The following is a 19444-nucleotide window of genomic DNA, read 5'->3' as shown; positions in this document are numbered from 1 at the left end:
GTGCGCAACAACCCTACATTTCTTTTCTAATTTATTTTATTTTTATTATTATTATTTTTTTTTATATACACAGCTGATATTAACAGGTAGGTGAAATTTAGTTGAATTTGTCACTTGTCAATCATTCTCCTGTCCTCCGGCAGCTGCACCCAAACATACTTCCTCTTTTTCTACGAATTCTCTGTACAACATTAAAACCATAAGACTTCTCAACTGCAAATATTCTGTGTTCAGTTTCAGCACATCTCTGCTTACAGGAAATTTAGCTGCAGAGCTATTTAGCGGCAGACATTGATGCCTCTGTCTTTCCATCAGCTACATCTACTTCTGCAAAAATGCTAATTAGCATTCAAGCATGTCACAGAGAAGAAGTTTGGTTAATATATCACCTTAAGCAATCCAAATGTTTACTAAAAAGAAAAGAGTATTTATTAACAAAAATAAACAAATAAATACATAAAATAAATCTAAAAATTATTTTTAAAAAAATTCCCTTTTCACAATATTATGCCTCCTATTTTTTTATCCCCCCTGTATATACTTTCCCTAATGTCTGTTTAACTGAAAGAATATTTTTCAACAGCCTGAACTTTCCGGCGTCATCTTTGGGGGTCAGATTTGGTAGCTAAGCTTAACCAGACAAAGGCTTAAAGGCTTAACTAGGTTAATTAGGCACAATTCACAGGACGGCTAATAATTTTGATTTCAACTGTATATATTAAACTGACATATAATTATTCAGTGAGAAAATGCACCAAGCAAAGTTGGAACATAATAGTTATCAAAAAATCACCACAGACCAATTATGACAAAGAGCCCTATCATACACCCAGCGCAATAAGGTGCAAGACATGTTTCCACAACGTGTTGCTATTTTCAGTCCAACGCAAAATAAAATTTTCCAGTTTTTGCCATGTTGTTTAAATAGCAAATCCATTTGGACCACTTTGTGGACTGTTTCGGTCAAGAAAAGAGGTGTGTTAAGGCGCATTGTTGGCGTGTTGCTATTTTGAGGAACTAAAATAGACTGTGCAATAGACCAGCAGAAACCAGGTCTAAAGTCAATGCTCTAATACCTTCTTCATCTCGGGGGGCTTTTTTAGTTTATTAATGACAATTTGCTTTTGTGTATAATGTTATTATTGTTAGCAGTATTATTTATTTTATGCATATTTATATTTGTTTTATTAAAAACAAGCTTAGAAACACTTCATTGTTATTGTTCATGTATTTGTTTGCTGGAAATTAGAACTGAATTTAGAAATAATTTTAAAACAAATCTTTGTGCTTAACAAACAAACCTAATAATATAGGCTAATAGATGTGTGTGCGTACAACATGTTTCCTTTTCCACAAAAGAGAGAAATTGAAAGTGAAAATAAAGAATGAGGAGGCTCATTCTTTATCCTCGCTGCAGATGGTCTGTTTAACTGTTTTCTCGCTAGTGAAGCAGTTTTTCCACTTACAAAGTTTGCCATGTATAAAGGTAATGTGCAATGGCGTGATGCAACTGACTCTTAAAGGAAATGGGTGATGAGACTCTGATTGGTTTATGCTCAAAACACACCCATAACTCATTAAGAGAATAAGCACAACCCTGTTAGACCATGCACCATGGTGCAGAGCGTATTTTTCCATCCTTACAAGAACAAAAGTGGATTGGGACACACCCTTAATGCTTTTGCACTATGCGCTTTTGACTGTACCTAGATAGTTAAAATAGAGCAATTAGCAACCATAAATAGGTGCGGGAGGTGTGTCAATCTTTCGAGCAAGTAAAACAACCCAAAGTGGTGTGCATATATATTGTGCAAATCTGATACCAGGTATCCTACAAATTTGGACGGGATGGTATTTTGTTTTTTTCCTTTTCCACAACCTAAAACCCAAGGGAAGAAATGCCAGGCGTGGATCAAGCCATGTGGGGGGCCATAAAGGCAGCACAATTCAGTCATATTTCCATCTGTTTCAAGCTACGGATATTTGGATTACATAACAACAGAACAAAACAGATATATGATCACAAACTGGGCACTTGCGATCAATAAATATACTTCACCTGCAGCTGTTTTTCAGTCATTTAAAACACTCGTGTCCCTAGCAGAGGTAGAATTCACCGATGTTTTCATCTATCATTTGGAAATTTAGTCATTGGTGACTGCATAATAGCGCGTTAGTGTCTGCTTTTATATTTGGTGTCAGTTTATTTTTATATTTGGTGTTGGAGTAATATTTGCTAGTAGGGAAAATATTTTTTAAACAATGATTAGTCTATTAGGCTTTTTGGCTAAAAAAAAAAAAGAAATCACAGTTTGTTATTATTAGATTATTTTTAAATTCCACTTAACCTGCTGTGCATGAACTAAGCTGTTGAATGGTCAGTGTATGAGGCGGCTAGGCTTAAGCTTTAATTTAAATTAAATTATTCTCTAATTGATTGCGTATTATGTCGTGAATATACCCCTGTACTGCATACTGCAGTCCTTTTTGTCTGGCTTGCTTAGAAATCTCACCTGTTTGCTAAAAATGACTAATAATCTCTCCGAAAGCTTGACAGGCATAACAACAGTAACTAAGAGGGCAGGGCTTAGTGAAGGGTCAATTATTTATAAATTTGTTTACTTTTTTATTATTATTTAAGCAGAATAACTTGGCTTAATTGACCAATCAAAATGTTTATTTTTGTTGTTGTTGGTTTTCTTATTTTATTTTATTTAAAAATATATATTTTATTTATACATTTAATGTATTTCTTAAATTTATTTTATAAGAATATATATTACGGAATGCTTTTAAAAGATTTATTTCAACACATACAACAAAACAACAACATGCAATGTATTCTAGTAGCATAAGTACATATGCTCGAACTGTTGGATGAGGACTTTGTGCTTGTTTGCAGGTTGCATGTGTAGGATTTGCTCGTACACAGAAGACAATCAGCATGTATGCTTGTGTTCAACTGCCAGTATGAGTGGTAATGCTAGTGTTTGTGTGTGTTTGTGCATACGGAGCATTAAGAAGTGTGTAGGCTGCTCGTCCTCCTCCAGCGCTGAGGCACACAATGGATTTTTTCTTGCAGACAAACCCGCAGCGGAGCTTCAGCAGTAAAACCCCCTCCCCGATAACAATTACACAAGCATAACCTGCCTGTTTAATTTAGGGTTTTCAAGATGCAAAGGGACTGTCGAGGATGTTAAATTGCCGCTGGCTTTCAGTTTGAGGCAAAGCTGAAGTACTGGTGATTAGAAACCCTAGAAGAACAGAAAAGACATTTCTTTACTAACAGTAGCTTTTAGAAGAAAAAAAAGAAAAAGACAGTGGCTTTGTTTAGATAAGAAAAAAGGTTTGCAAATGTAAAAAGAGAAGGATGAGTTTGTCGTGTACAAAACAGGTCAAAGTGTTGAATAAATAGTTTGAAGTTTCAATCAGTGGTAAAACACTGTGCTAAGAACAGATATCAGCCCAAAATTTTATTTTTATGTTAAATTACTCACTATCTGGCCATACAAGGTACCGATGACTTCTTTTTTTTTTTAATCCAGTGTCCTGACATTTTATCCTACCCATCAGAATATGTTATCAACAAGGGCTGGACGATGGAGGCAAAAAATCATATCTTGGTATTTTTAGGAGGAATGACGGTTTACGATATATATCCAGTATTTTCCCATAAGAGGTTACTTGAGAGTTAATTTATTTTTTTATTAAAAAACTTTATTAAAACTTTATGAAACAATTTTTGAGCAAAATATAATTTAAACACAGGGGTTTCGCTCCCTGTTTACAAATAAACAGCTACACAAAAAAAAAAAAAAACTGCACAAAATATTTGATAAATATATAATATATTAAATATCCTGCTTAAAACTATAAGTTGCACAACATTTCAATTTATAAAAAAAATCTTTAATAAATAAATCCAGTATTTATTTACAATAGTACATTTGCAATAAATAAATAAATTATAATAAATAAATGATAAATTTATCTTTGATAAATAAATACAACAACAGTGTTGTTATACAGTTGTGTGATTTATAAATAACAATTACATCAGCTGTATATGTTTTTAGCTACACATTTACATGTATGTATTGTGCACAATTAATAAACAGTGCACAAATCCAAGATATCTAAAGATAAGTCTTTCACTCCGTGTAAAAAATTCTACACTTTTTCTTTTGTTTTGTTTCGACTAAACTTGTTTTATTAAATATTATAGGAGTTGAAAACAAATAGACTCTAAATATGAGAAGTAATGAAATTGTTTCAGAGTACAGAGTACAGAATACTTATTACTCTGGGGTTCACCACAGCGGAATGAACCGCCAACTTATCCAGCACGTTTTTACACAGCGAATGCCCTTCCAGCTGCAATCTATCTCTGGGAAACACCCACACACTCATACACTGCGGACAATTTAGCCTACCCAATTCACCTGTACCACATGTCATTGGACTGTGGGGGAAACCGGAGCACCCGGAGGAAACCCACGCGAATGCAGGGAGAACATGCAAACTCCACACAGAAACGCCAACTAAGCTGAGCCGAGGTTCGAACCAGTGACCCAGTGACCTTCTTGCTGTGAGGTGACAGCACTACCTACTGCGCCACTGCTTCGCCTCCTCCCATTTTGGCGTTTTTTAATTCTTTTAAACACATTCAGGTGCTGCTTGTCAATTAAGGATTCTTTGTTTGTTTTTGATGTCAGTTGCAGAACAAATGATTGATAAAAGGTTACTGATAAACCGATGTGAAAGCTGCAGGCTCAGGGAGTCAGATTTCCAGACAACAGTGGCACTGCATGTTTCTCCGTGTCGTGTCAATGATGGGTTGTTCTTGAAAGATTTGTTCATTTTAAACAAATCTTTTGTGTGACTCATGGAGTGAATCAAATAAAATGCGCATGTGTGGCCTCAAACCATATCAATATGAAAGATATTGGATAATCCTGCATCGCGTTTGGGAATCATATAGTATAACTATAAGATCAAATAAGAAAATTACTGCCAATTCTCATTTCAATTGATTTCATTTGTTGTTTGTATTTATTGAATTTAATTTGATGCAATTTTTTTTCCATTTCTTTTTATTTTATTAAATTGTGTATTTGTTTTTGCATTGTATGTTTTGCATTTTGTTTTATTTTATTTAAATCTATTTTTGTTCTTTAGTTTTAATTAATTTTTTATTTCATTATTTTTTAATTACATAATTATATTTCATTTTATTTTATTTTGTAGTTTTTATTTTGTATTTATTTTATTTTATTGATGTATTTATACAAATTAATTTTAACTTTTAAATATTAAACTTAAAAAAAAAAGCCAACTGGTTGCCCATTTATTTATTTATTCATTTATTTATTTATTTTTTTTTTTATCTTTTGTATTTATTAATTTTAATATTTTTTGTATATTTAGTTTAATTGTATTTAATTTTAAATTTCTTATTTTGTATGCTTTATTTTATTTATTTTGTTTATTTTGTTTATTTTATTTATTTCATTTAATTTTTTATTATTATTATTATCATTTTTTTTTATCATGAAATATTAAACTTCAATAAAAGCCAACTGGGGAATCATATTGATATATCTCCAGAACTCGATTTACCGCCCAGCCCTACTATCAACACAGTAGTTAAATGGTTCTGAGATTGGGAATAGGGATTCGTTAGGTTAGGGCAATACAGATTCATATCACACTACTTCACATTAAAATTGACAAATGACTTGCAATGAGTCTGTTAAAGTGCTGTTGATGAATCTTGGCCCACTCATATTTGCAGAATTGTGGTTATTCAGACACATTTTCAAATATTGCATGAACCGCATTTTTAAGCTCATGTCACAGTATCTCAATTGGATACAGGTCAGGTCTTTGACTAGGCCACTGTATATGTTAGATATCCTTTATTTAACAAAAAGATAAATAAATTGGCGTCAACTTTCCCTTTAACCTGAATGCTATCTTATTTCAGAGAGCAATGAATCCACTTTTCACAGTTTTCTGAAATACTGTAAATGATGGCTGTAACCAAATGTCTCGCAATGAGTCTGTTAAAGCACTGTTAATAATTGTTGGCCCACTCGTATTTGCAGAATTGTGGTAATTCAGCCACATTTTGAGATATTCAAGCATGAACCGCATTTTTAAGCGCATGCCACAGCATCTCAATTGGATACAGGTCAGGACTTTGACTAGGCCGCTGTGTATGTTAGATATCCCTAAGTTTAACAAAAAAAATAATAATAAATTGGGGTCAACTCTCCCTTTAACCTGAACGCCATCCTATTATAGACAGTAATGAATGCACTTTTCACAGTTTTCTGAAATACTGTAAATGCACTGTAAACGCCGGCTGTAGCCAAATGACAATGGCAAAGGCTTTTTATTCTGAAAAGTGTACCCTGTAATCTGCCAGCCTGACATCTGACAACTATCTGCCCCGTTTGTTCTGGCAGGGTCATAATTGAAACAGCTCCTTTGCAATTAAGACCTAACAAAAAAAAAAAAAAAACTTTAAAAAAAGCCTAGCTGAGCTACTGGAGCTGTAATGAATATACAGCTGTCTGGCATGATTATATGAGCGCTGAGAGATAATTAATCTTGCTTGCTGTCTGCCTGTCTATTATTCCACCCTCGTGTGTTACCAGACCTCTTTCATTTATCTGTGGCATGAAGAGCAAGATATACGCGACTTGGATAACTGAACATGTGAGATGACAACTCGTGGCATATTGTATTTATTATTTCTTTTCCATCATTCTATTTTAAAATGCTAGTTAACAAGTCATGCAGAAATGATTTGGAATACAGCAGTTCACTACAGTAAAACTGTAAGACTAAATAAAAAACTAATTTAGGTGCCGGTTCTCGTTTGAGTTGATTTCATTTGTTGTTTGTATTTATTGTATTTAATTTGATTACATTTTTTTTTTTTTATTGTATTAAATTGTGTTAATTTTTTTTTTTGCATTGTATGTTTTTCATTTAGTTTTATTTTATTTTATTTTTGTATTTTAGTTTTAATTTTGGTATTTTTATGTCATAAATTTTTTTTCAATTATATAATTATATTTATTTAATATAATTTTGTAGTTTTTTATTTTGAATTTATTTATTTATTCATTTATTTATGTATTTTATTTTAATTTATTTTATGGATGCATTTATACATATTATTTTAAATATAAAATATTAAACTTCAATAAAAGCTAACTGGTTGCCCATAAAATTATTGCCATGATTTATTTATTCATTTATTTTTTTATTTTTTTATTTATTAGTTTTAAATTTATTACATTTTTGTATTTTTTTGTATTTTTTAAATACATTTTTGTATTTTTATTTAATTTTATTTTATTTGATTGATGCACTTGTACCCATTCATTCAAATGATGAAATATCAACTTCAATAAAAGCCATCTAGTTTCCCATGTAATTATTACAATTACTTTAATTATTATTTTAACAATATTATTTATTTATTTATTTATTTATTGTAATTTATTTTAAAGTTAATAAATTGTATTTATTCTTTGTATTTTATATAATTTTTTTATTATTTAATTTATTTTATTTTATTTTATTGATGCATATATACCCATTCATTTAAATATTTTATTTATTCATTTATATATTTAATTTAATTTAATTTAATTTAATTTAATTTAATTTAATTTAATTTAATTTAATTTAATTTAATCATGAAATCTTAAACTTCAATAAAAGCCATCTGGTTGCCAATGATTATTACCATAATTATACTTATTATTTTTACAGATGCAAATAAATTATTTGTAAGTTTGCATTGTATGCATAAACAATAATTGGTCACGTTATTTTACATGGCATTTTTTTTTTTAATGTGTGTGCAAGTTTCATGTTATTGTTTTCAACAAGGACACAAACATTTTAAAAAAGTAAATAAAACAAAAGTTGTTCCATAGTGTATTAAGGCAAGAATGTGTGTTGTTAAATAGTTTAAGAAAACTTTGAATAAAGACTTTAATGTTGACTATATATTATATGAAATAAAAATGTTGCTGTGCTAGCTTTTTTTTTTAATTAAATTAAATTTTTAAAAATTATATGAAAATAAGAAAAATGTATAATTGTTACAGCCCTTAACTTTTTAAAAATCATTATTAATAATACTGTCTCATGTTAGATTGTGTTATCCATCTGAAGTGTTGCTTATGAGTTGATTGGTTCATTAGTAGTGAAGTTTCTGAGGTAGCGAGTAACTGTGATGCTTCTGCTATAGAAAGAGTCAAGCTGTGCAACATCAGTCGCTTCTGCTTCTCACCTGGAGAAAGTGTGACAATTGAGTGGAAATCAGCAACACTTCACTAGATGCTCATGCAGAGTTTTTCTTTTGTCTGTCAGATCAAGAGAGGATCGGAAAAGACTCGACCTACGAGCAGGAAGGAAAGGTAATGTTCGTGATTGACGCAGTCTATGCCATGGCTCATGCCCTCCACAACATGCACAAAGAACTGTGTCCTGGCAAAGTGGGACTCTGCTCAAAAATGGACCCCGTCGATGGAGCCCAGCTGCTCAAGAAAATCCGCGATGTCAAGATAGCAGGTCAGAATTGCATTGCATTAAAACTCATTACCTGCTTGTATTTCTCCAATATGAACATTATTTTGACAAAGCAACCTCTGGTAACTTCATCACTAAAATAAAATAAAATAAAATAAAATATTATTTTATATTATTATATTTTATTCAATATTTTTTGTAAAAAAAATGCATTTTAGTAATATCAAGTGGTTTTCAAAGCATTTTGGGGACAAAAATTAATTTATTTATCTTCTATATTCATTATTCTGACATTTATTTCTGATAACTGCATCGCTCTTAATTGTGAAGTATAACAGTATAAACCACAGTATTTTTATTTCTGTAAACCTACTTTGAAATGATGTATAAATGAAAAGCAATATACAAATAACCTTGAATCGAACTAAAACTAACTTTGTAATTTTAGCAAAGGAAATGTAGGGTAATTTATTGATTTATTATTGATTATTTAAGAATTTTTTTTTGGAATTTTAGAAAGCTCTGTTCTTTTTACTCAATAATATATAATCTTATTTTTAATATACATCAGTTATTTTTAAGCATCCAGAATAATTAAACATTCAATTCAACATTCATATATTCTTATTTATTTATTTATTTATTTATATTTCTTGTTTTTAATGATACACATCAGTTATTTTTAAGCATTCAGAATAATTAAATGTTTTATATATTCTTATTTATTTATTTATTTACTTTTTTATTTGTTTGTTTGTTTGTTTGTTTGTTTGTTTATTCTTAATTCATATTTTTAATGATGCACATCAATTATTTTTAAGCATCCAGAATAATTACATATTCATATATTTTTATTTATTTATTTATTTTATTTATTTATTTATTTATTCATATATTCATATTTCTTGTTTTTAATGATACACATCAGTTATTTTTAAGCATTCAGAATAATTACATAGTCATATATTCTTATTCATTTATTAATTTAATTATTTTTATTTATAATTTTTTATTTTTTGAGCGTCAAGAATATTTCAATTAAAATTCAATGTCAATTCAATCTCTTATTTTTTGCCAACCATCATTTATAGTTTTTAAAAAGCAGATTAATAAAAATTTCTTCTGAATATGTACGTAAAGTACTATTTGTATGTTGAAATGTATATTGAAAATGTAAATGAAATGAAAATTGTGGCTAAAAGTATGAAAATATGTATGCACCTTACTGGAACCGAAAATAACTTATTTTAAATATGTTTTTATAACTGATCATGTTATTAGGTAAGAGGTTTACTTCCAGTTTGCCCATTTCCAGACCTACAGATCACACAGAGCAAACATCTGTTTATGGGTGCTTAAGAAAAGAGATTTTTGCATAATTAGGCCTCTGACGGTGGTGAATTTAAGTTCCTCATTGCAGCCTAACATTTTTAAAACACCTCTCTCTAGCAGGAGATGGTTTTTGAAAGTTGTCCAAAATGCTTTTTTCTGAAGCCCCACCCTGGCCATAAATTGTCAGCAAATGGTTTCAGAAAGATTAGCTGCTGGAAAGGATTATAGAAGTGAGAAACAACAGAAGCCCTGAGGAAGGACAGCCTGCTCCTGAGAAAAAAAGTATTTTGGTATGTGTTTAACGTTCCTCCTGAGCCATGTATGTGTTAATTAAGGCAGTTTGCAGTGGGCTCGCAACACCCTTTGGACATGTTCTTTTTGGACTATCAATGGCAGAATGACTAATTAATTTACAGCGTTTTCACATTTGCTCAGAGGAGCATCATGATGTGTCCTACTGTTCTGAAGAGCAAGCGGCTAATAGAATATGACTTTGGGGGTCACATGTATGTATCACTTTCAGCTGGGTCAACTTTTATGCAAATTGATCTGTCACATGGTTCTCTAGACCCGTTTGTACCTGGCAGTGAGGCATTGTTAAAGGGATAGTTCCATTGTAATTGAATGGACCCTTTTCACATTTCTGGGTTTCTCAGTAGTGGAAGGCTTCATAGTTGGGTAAACTTAAAGTGCAGTCAATGGGAGAGTACAACAAATATTTTTTTTTTTTTACAATGCTATAAAATAATAATAAAAAAAAGAAACTCCACTAGGGTGTTATCAAGACTTTCAGAAAAAGGAAAAGCATAGTCAAATTACTGTCTTGCCCATAGACACAGCTTTCGAAATATCTGGCATAAGCGGTGATTAGTTTTTTGTAAGTTCATGCAAAAATGATATAATACATTCATAAATATCTATAAAAGTTCATAAGTTTTTGTAAAAATCTAAATATTAAAAACATTCAAGGACTAGGGACTCTATTTTAGCAATCTAGTGCATGGCACAAAAGCATTAAGGGTCCAAATCAACTTTTGCCATTTTAAAGATGAAAAAATGCACTCTGCGCCTCAGCGCATGGTCTAACAGGGTTGTGCCTATTCTCTTAATGAGTTATGGGTGTGTTTTGAGCATAACACGCGTTGACCCATCAGAGTCTCATCTCCAATTCTCTTTAGGAGTCAGTTGCATCATGACATGGTGCATTTGCTATTTTCACTGTGAACTTTGTAAGGAGAAAAACTGAACTCTTCACTAGCGAGAAAACAGTTAAACAGACCATCTGCAGCACAAGGATAAAGAACCAGCCTCCTTCATTTTACCGCTTTACTTCTTTCGTGGATAAGGAAACGGTGGAAACTCACTCCACTGAAGACAGCAATTAGCCTACATATTAAATTTTGTTTGTTAAGCTGAAAGATTTGTTTCAAATCTATTTCTAAATTCAGTTCTAATTTCCAGCAACCTAATAAATAAACAATAATAATGAAGTGTGGTCAGAAAACTCAGTTATATCCAAAAGATTTGTAAAGATTTTTGTGTATTGCTGTACATCATGTGTGTATTAAGCAATGTGTATGTGGTTGAACTCGCATAGGTGCATAACTAACATGCTCTACTTTGGACTTTAGACCAGCTTTTAGTTGGTCGAACTGGGTCTATTTCAATTCTTTAAAATAGGAATGTGCCAACGATGTGCCTTAACACACCTCTATTTTGGGAAATTAGGGTTGCGCTGGTCTAAAAGTAGCAACAAATTGCGCCAAACCCGTCTTGCACTTTATTACGCCCTGTGTCATGAGTCTTGTGAAAGGCGTTCATATTTACTCACCATTTATTAACCTTCAATTGATTTCAAACCTTTATGTATTCTTTTTTTTCTGTTGAACACAAAAGAAGATATTTTGAACATTATTAGAAACATATAGCCATTGACATCTATAGTAGAAAAAAAACATACTATGAGAGTCAGTACTATGGTTACCAGATTTTAACAACATATCTGAATTTGTATTTACAGAAACTCAAACTGGTGAGCAGATAAGTAAATGATGACATTATTTTTGAGTTTGAATCTGTTCACACTGAAAGCAAATGAACTTACAATGTTAGATGGAAAAGTTTAGGTTTTGCATTTTGTATAAAGTATAAGTCCGCAGGCAGAGAACGGGTTGTTGTTTTGTTGATGTTTAATTTAGTCAGGGTTGCCAGATCAATGACAATTACTAATGACTTTTTTTACTCAAAACCAGCCCAAAAGGAATGAAAAGTGGTCAATTTATGTTCTTGTACAATCAATGTGATCAGTGAATTGCTGAATTCCCACAAAAGAAAAGATTCACTATCTTCTCTGATGTTTTTTGGATACACATACATACAGTTAAAGTCAGAATTATTAGCCCCTCTTTTTGTTTTTTCCCCAATTTCAGTTTAATGGAGTTTTTGTTTCAAAACATTTTTAAACATAATAGTTTTAATTACTCATTTCTAATTGATTTATTTTCTCTTTGCTATGATGACAGTTACTAATATTTGACTACATATTTGTCAAGACACATCTATACAGCTTAAAGTGACATTTAAAGGCTTAGCTAGGTTGATTAGGTTAACTAGGCAGGTTAGGGTATTTAGGCAAGTTATTGTATAACTATAGTTTGTTTTGTAGACTATCAAAAAAATTACTTAAAGGGGCTGATAATTTTGTCCCTAAAATGTTTTTTTTTTTTTTTTTTTAATTAAAAACTTTTATTCTGGCCGAAATAAAACAAATAAGACTTTCCCCAGAAGAAAAAACTTTACCAGACATACTGTAAAAATTTCCTTGCTCTGTTAAACATTTGGGAAATACTTAAAAAAGAAAAAAAATCAAAGGGGGTAAATAATTCTGACTTTAACTGTTCGTAGATATAATATACTAGTTAAATTTCTGAATGACTTTTTGCACACCAAACATCACTTTTAACTACCTCTCACAGATGATGGTGTAGCTGATATTCTGCTCATTCAGTATGTGATTAGGCATCAGATGGTTTTACTCATTCATTTGCAGTGGACTTTTGGTTTGCCAAGTATGGATACTGGAATTAATGTCTATTAAGAAGCGATTCTGTTTTCATTTTGCAGTCATGAAAAAGTAACATTTTGGCCATGGCAGTTTCAAAAGAGGCATGGCTGCATTTTCCATAGAGCCCAAATGAATGGGAAAAACGTGACCATGGCAACACTGCATACTGTAGATCAAGTGATGTACAATATATTGTTGGGAATTGACTAATAAATACTTACTTTCTATGTTGATATTAATATACAGTGTTTTGATAAACATATGTAGCTCCATATTTATTTTGATGTGGGGTACTCACTTTGATTTATGTTCTAATGGACCCCCTCTAAAATTAGATGGCTCATCTCAAGAGGCCTTCCCCATTAAATACAATCATCATTGCTGATTTAATTTTGTGTCAGTCCTGGATAAAGATGAGAGATTTAGAGATTAAGAGTAGAGAGAAAACCTCAGAATAATATCCCCGAGATAAATGAAGTTGTGTGACACTCTTTCATGTAGTTTTGTGAAAACACACAGCATCTGTGTGTGCCCAACAACATACATACTTTGGTCAGAGAGGTGATAATGGGATTAAGGTGTTTACGTGCCTGTTTATTGCGATAAAAATCTGTGTATGCCACATGATTTTAATACGATTATGGTTTCTGTGATTGTGAGTCTAATCCTATTAGTTTGATTTAAGTATTGTGCTTGAATTAAGTGAAGTTTAATTGCTATAGCATATGAATATATTATTACTGCAGAGATGCTGATACTCATGTTCAACATTCAAGTTTTCAAAGATGTTTTTTATTAGTTTAGTTTGATCTGTAGAAAAAAATTGTTTTAGGGGGCTGATAATATTGACCTTAATATGTTTTATTATTATTATTATTATTATTATTATTATTATTATTATTATTATTAGTCATTCATTCATTTTCTTTTTCGGCTTAGTCCATTTATTAATCTGGGGTCGCCAAAGCGGAATGAACCATCAACTTATCCAGCATGTTTTACGCAGCGGATGCCCTTCCAGCTGCAACCCATCTCTGGAAACATATTATTATTATTATTATTATTATTATTATTATTATTATTATTATTATTATTATTATTCTTTTATCCTCGCCAAAATAATACAAATAAGACTTTTTAACAGAAAAAAATAAAGGAAATACTGTGAACAAGTCAGGTAACACTTTATAATAACTATCCATTATAACTTGTTAATAGACCATTAATAAACAGTTAGGTAATGGGTTATAAATCACTTGTTAAATAAAAGTTAATAGTTTGTTAATTATTTAAAACTGTGGCGTATAGATAGCCAACAGATAACTTACAAGCTGTTAGTTATCAAGTTATAAATTATTAACTGTTAGTAAATGAGGAATAGCTACACATCACTGATGAGTTGTTCATAGTTTGTTAGCCATGTATTAATACCAGTAAAAGTTTTGTAGAACTTTTCCAATAAAATAAATTTTGTTTTCATGTTTAATACAAAAAGTGCGTAAACCTCATGGGTTTGTATTCTGTTGTATACTGCTGTTCTGTCATTTGATGGCTCAGTATATGTGTTTCTATACATTAAACACAATATTCAACATTTCATCTGTGGAGTTTCTTTGGTAAAATACAGTACACAGAAAAGCCTATGAGTGGAACAAGGTTAGGGTACAAAAATGTTATATTTTAAATATCAAACTTCTCTAGCTTGAACTTGTTCCATCCTACAAAGTTTCACTGATATTAGTAGATGGTTAACAAACTATAAACAACTGATTTGTAAAGTGTGAGTAAACATATTAGTTTAATTCGTTTTTAATTAATTACAGTAATATTATTGGGACATTATTCGAGTTGCAACTACTATTCGTTTAATTTATTCGTTAGTAAATGAGGAATAGTTGCAACTTTAGAATTACGTCCCAATAACATACATAAACTAATAACTAGGGCCAGGCGGAGTCTGCGGACATTTTTTATTATTTCTGCTGAGAATTTTGGTAAAAATCTGCGGATTTCTACTGAATTTTTTTGGTAGTGTCATGACTAAAAAATTAATATGTAAAATAAAAAATAACATATTTTTAACTTTTAATTAATGTTTAAAATGCAAATCCAATTAGATTCAATTGATTTGGTAAACAAAGTCTCTTATGTAATTTATTTACTAAAAGAAAAAAATGTGGCTTTACAAACTGCACTGTACATAAATCAGATGGACATTTTAATATTAGTTATAAACTATTAACTGATACTTAACAAGGCTTTAGTAAGTAATTTACTAACAGCTTGTTCATGATATTTTACTACTTTATTAGGTATAGTTATAAATCATTAAAATACAGTTAACAAGTCATTTATAATTTGTTAACTAACAACTTGTAAGTTATCTGATGGCTATCTAAGGTACAGTTTTAAACAATTAACAAACTGTTAACTTTTATTTAACAAGTCATTTTAACCCATTAACAGTGTATTCATGATCTATTAGCTAGTTTTAATGGATAGTATTTATAAAGTGTTATCAAATGGTCTTGCTCTGTTAAACATCATTTGGGAAAAAAAGAAAAAAAAAAGTCCTAATAATTTAATATATATATATATATATATATATATATATATATATATATATATATATATATATATATATATATATATATATATATTGTGAATTTTGTTCCTTTTTTACCTAAAAGCACAACTATAGCACTTGGAAAATACCAGATCAGAGATCAGATCATTTGTTTCAATGATTCTCTGGCAAGCTTTACTCTGTCAGTGGCATCTGCTTTGAATAGGCTGTGATGTTTTATTACAGCAAAAACATGCAGATCTAATTGAATTAATGAAGTGCTTGACTATTACTGCGGTAATTGAATATTTGTTCTGAATACAAACACTTGATTGGGGAGTCCTCAGAGAGCCAGTGAAGAACTGATGCTTTCATGAATTATTCTCAGTGGTCGAACTGAGCTGGTAATGGCGTAGTTTTCTTTTGTTCAAGATTTTGCAATAGCTTCGGTATTCATTGCAGCCTGTATTCTGTTCAAATATATAGCACATATCTCACTGACGTGTTGAATCACCACATACACCTGCTTCTTATACTTATATTATTAAAATATTGTTCTAAAACCAATGAGTAGTTCTTTTACTGATCACTATTTCCCACAGTAGTTGTTTTACATAGAATGGGAAAAGTTTTTTATTTGCAAATGATTTATATTTATCCACTCATAATAAGTTAGAACGAACAGTTTTCATGCTGGTTAATACTTTGTCAGCCATTTTTAATGATTATTTGATAAAATAAAACATTCTCAAAGTTTAATTTTAAATGTTTTGTAAAACTTCTGCCCCCTATAAGTATGATCCTGCTGACATGAACTGCAATATTCTGACTGACCCCAAAACTTCTGTGGCAATAAATATACAGCTATTATTGTCTCTTTTCATGAAATATATATATATATATATATATATATATATATATATATATATATATATATATATATATATATATATTATTTTTGCAAAAATGTCTTTAAATTATATATTTTAAAAAATATGTGATTTCAGCATTTAAATACATTTATTTTCCTGTATTTTGGGATCAATAACTGACTGTAAAAAATTTTTGTATTTGTTTTTTTCTTTTTTTTCTTTTTTGCATTCATTTCATCACACATTAACACATAAAAGCAAATAAGAAAGCTGATGATCTTTCGCAGCATAATAATCTGAGGAATTTGCATTAAAAGTCTCATAAGTGGTTATATTTCTTATTCATTAAAAATAAACAAACAAACAAATAATATATATATATATATTTTTTTTTTTTTAATAAATAAATATTCTTTTTACAAATTTAACTCTCATTTTTTTAAACATGAATTGTGCTATTCTCAAGTTAAAAGCAGTCCTGGCTCATTAGTAATACATAGTTTAGCCTATATGTTTGGTCAAATTTGAAAATTACATTGCCCAGGTACATTTGGTTGCACATTTCAGATGACAAATCCACTAGAGGGCGCTGTTGACATTTTTGTGAATCTGTAAAACATTGTATATGGTACTTTTACATTTCAGATATACTCCCTTATTGTATATGTGCACAAGACTGCATGAAACCAAGTCACCTGAAATGAACATAATTGAGTATCTCTGGAGTAATATGAAGGAGGAGGCATTGAAGATGAATACAAAGAATCTTGATGAACTCTGGGTGTCCTGCAAGAACACTTTCTTTGCCATTCCAGATGACTTTATTAATACGTTATTTGTGTCATTCCAGAGATGTATGGATGCATCCTCCAAACCCATAGGATTCATTCAAAATATAAATTCTTTTTCCACTGACTTTATATTCTATACTGTACATTATTTCTGTTAAGCGACAAGACTTTTGTCTAAGCAAAGTCACACCTTACTGTTCAAATGAAATAATTAAAAAATCAAGGCATGATCATTTTATATTTGGGTAAAATAAGCGTAATCTAAAGGCCTTTGCCTTTCATATAAGCTACTCCTGATACCAAATGATCAACTAGAAGTAAAGTAATTATTTGTTGTTCCTAAATCTTGGAAATGCGACAAGACTTTTGTCTGGTAGTGTACAGTAAGCAAAAAGAGCATTGCCACCACATAGTTTTACCTTGATTTTACATTGCTTTTTCTAGTTTGTGGACTCTTATCTGAGTGTTTTTTCATCACAAGTATAACACTGTACAAAGTTGCAGAAAACTTGTCCATATAGAAATACAGTAGGTGAGACTGGCATATTTAATAACAAATTATAGCCATTAAAGAGCAGCTATTATGGGTTTTTGAAAATGATCTTCCATACAGTGTGTTACAAAGCACTGAGTGAATGAAATCATCCAGCTAAGGTTTAAATCTGAAAGTACACCTTGTTTAAAACTATTGATTCTTTAACAAAATAGTCGACTCAGAGTCTAATAAATGCATCGAGTTGGGTTTGGATCTTTTGCTTAAACATGTCGATGTTGATATGATACATCACCAAATATGTAGTTACAGATCTGGTAAAATGTGAAGGCATCTTTCCCTTCAGACACTAGTGGAGCAACGGGACTGATCATTACATGAAGATGACGATCACTGATAGATGGCGATTCAGCTGCGATACAATTGTTGATACAATAACCTATGCTGCAATGCGGGATTTGTCGGCTATTTGCTATTAAAGAAAGGAGCAGCAGAGACTATTATGTATGGGACTTTGTCAGTAAATGTTACAGTTCTGGATCAAATTATTCTTCCTCCTTATCATAGCATGTGTGTGTGATTAAAATTGTTACCTCCTTTTGTGTAGTTAGCAAAATATGTGTTTAATTGTGTGTTATAAGTTGTAATCGTGGCTTGTAACCACAGCTATTATAGATCAGTGCTTGTACTGTATCTCTCAGGTTAAATCTGCTTGGGGCTGTTCACATATTGTGTCCAAAACCGCCATTGCTGTTTGTTGCTATGGCCACCATCAGCTGTTCCTCACACGCGCGGCGCAGTCAATTTTCAAAATAGTTCAACTTTTGCCGCTGTGTGGATTAACACTGAATGTGTGTCATTGTTATTACTTGGGATTAAGAGTAGAGTAATATGCTGGTGTTTAACTGCATCCCTTTATTGCATTCCTGCGTTGGGCTCTCTCATACTTCCTGCTACTTCTATTTAGCTGTGGTGGGCATTTCTCTCTGTCTTGTGCTGAATGCAGTCGACCAGTCACAACAGATCTGGTCATCGGACCAATCAGCGCAGATTAGCTTTGCGCTAAGGAGGGGTACAAATGAATCGCTAAACAAATCGTATGGCAGTCGTTAGGATAGTTAGGTAAAAATAAATACATATTATAAGACAATCAAAGTGTTTTTTGACCTTGCATGCATATCAACCTGTTGTTGGAGACCCCCAAAATCTAAATATGACTTTTATAATGTAAAAAAGGGGTTCTTTAAGTTATTTAGTGACTTTTATTTAATGTTGTGCAAAAGCAGCACACAAATATTCCATTATTTAAGGATGCAATGTGCCTGTAAATATTGTTAGTGTGAAAATGAACAAAAGTTGTGTGTCATCCTGCCTTGTATAGTGTTTATTTTACCTAAAAAGCTGTATGTTTTTGCTGTTTGCAGTCTAAAGCACGTATTTACAATGAGCCTATGTTAATTAAAAGAGAGTTTACTTTTCAAATCTATGTCTTAACCTCTTGCATAATATCATGCAAGCCTGATAAGTAGAATCTAACACTTCTAGTCCTGTTTACAGCAAATCAACAGCTTTTGTATTACTCAGTGCCGTCGTACTCACATTAATGAACAGATATGTTGATAATTATAAGTGTTCAGTTTTCAACACTTCTCCTGCCAGTTCAGAAGTGGCCATGGCAGACGTTACCAGCAGATGAGCTGAGATACCCGTGTCTGGCAGCCATTGACTGTACGTAGGCTTGAGAAGAGGTTTGAAATTCTTTTGGCTACA

The 19444-nt window shown here is 31.1% G+C and overlaps 1 protein-coding gene across 4 annotated transcripts in view; it reads left to right on the top strand.

The window, feature by feature from the left end:
• The window catches only part of grm4 (glutamate receptor, metabotropic 4), a 265644-nt gene that overhangs the window by 182524 nt on the left and 63676 nt on the right, over nt 1–19444 (top strand). For all 4 annotated transcript variants that reach the window (XM_021476905.3, XM_021476906.3, XM_073953112.1 and 1 more), the window contains 1 exon segment: nt 8398–8598. In XM_021476905.3, the coding sequence (XP_021332580.1) occupies nt 8398–8598 (201 nt within the window).

This window comes from Danio rerio, chromosome 6, assembly GCF_049306965.1.
Source record: "Danio rerio strain Tuebingen ecotype United States chromosome 6, GRCz12tu, whole genome shotgun sequence".
NCBI lineage: Eukaryota > Metazoa > Chordata > Actinopteri > Cypriniformes > Danionidae > Danio > Danio rerio.
This window is presented reverse-complemented; position numbering and strand designations above follow the sequence as displayed.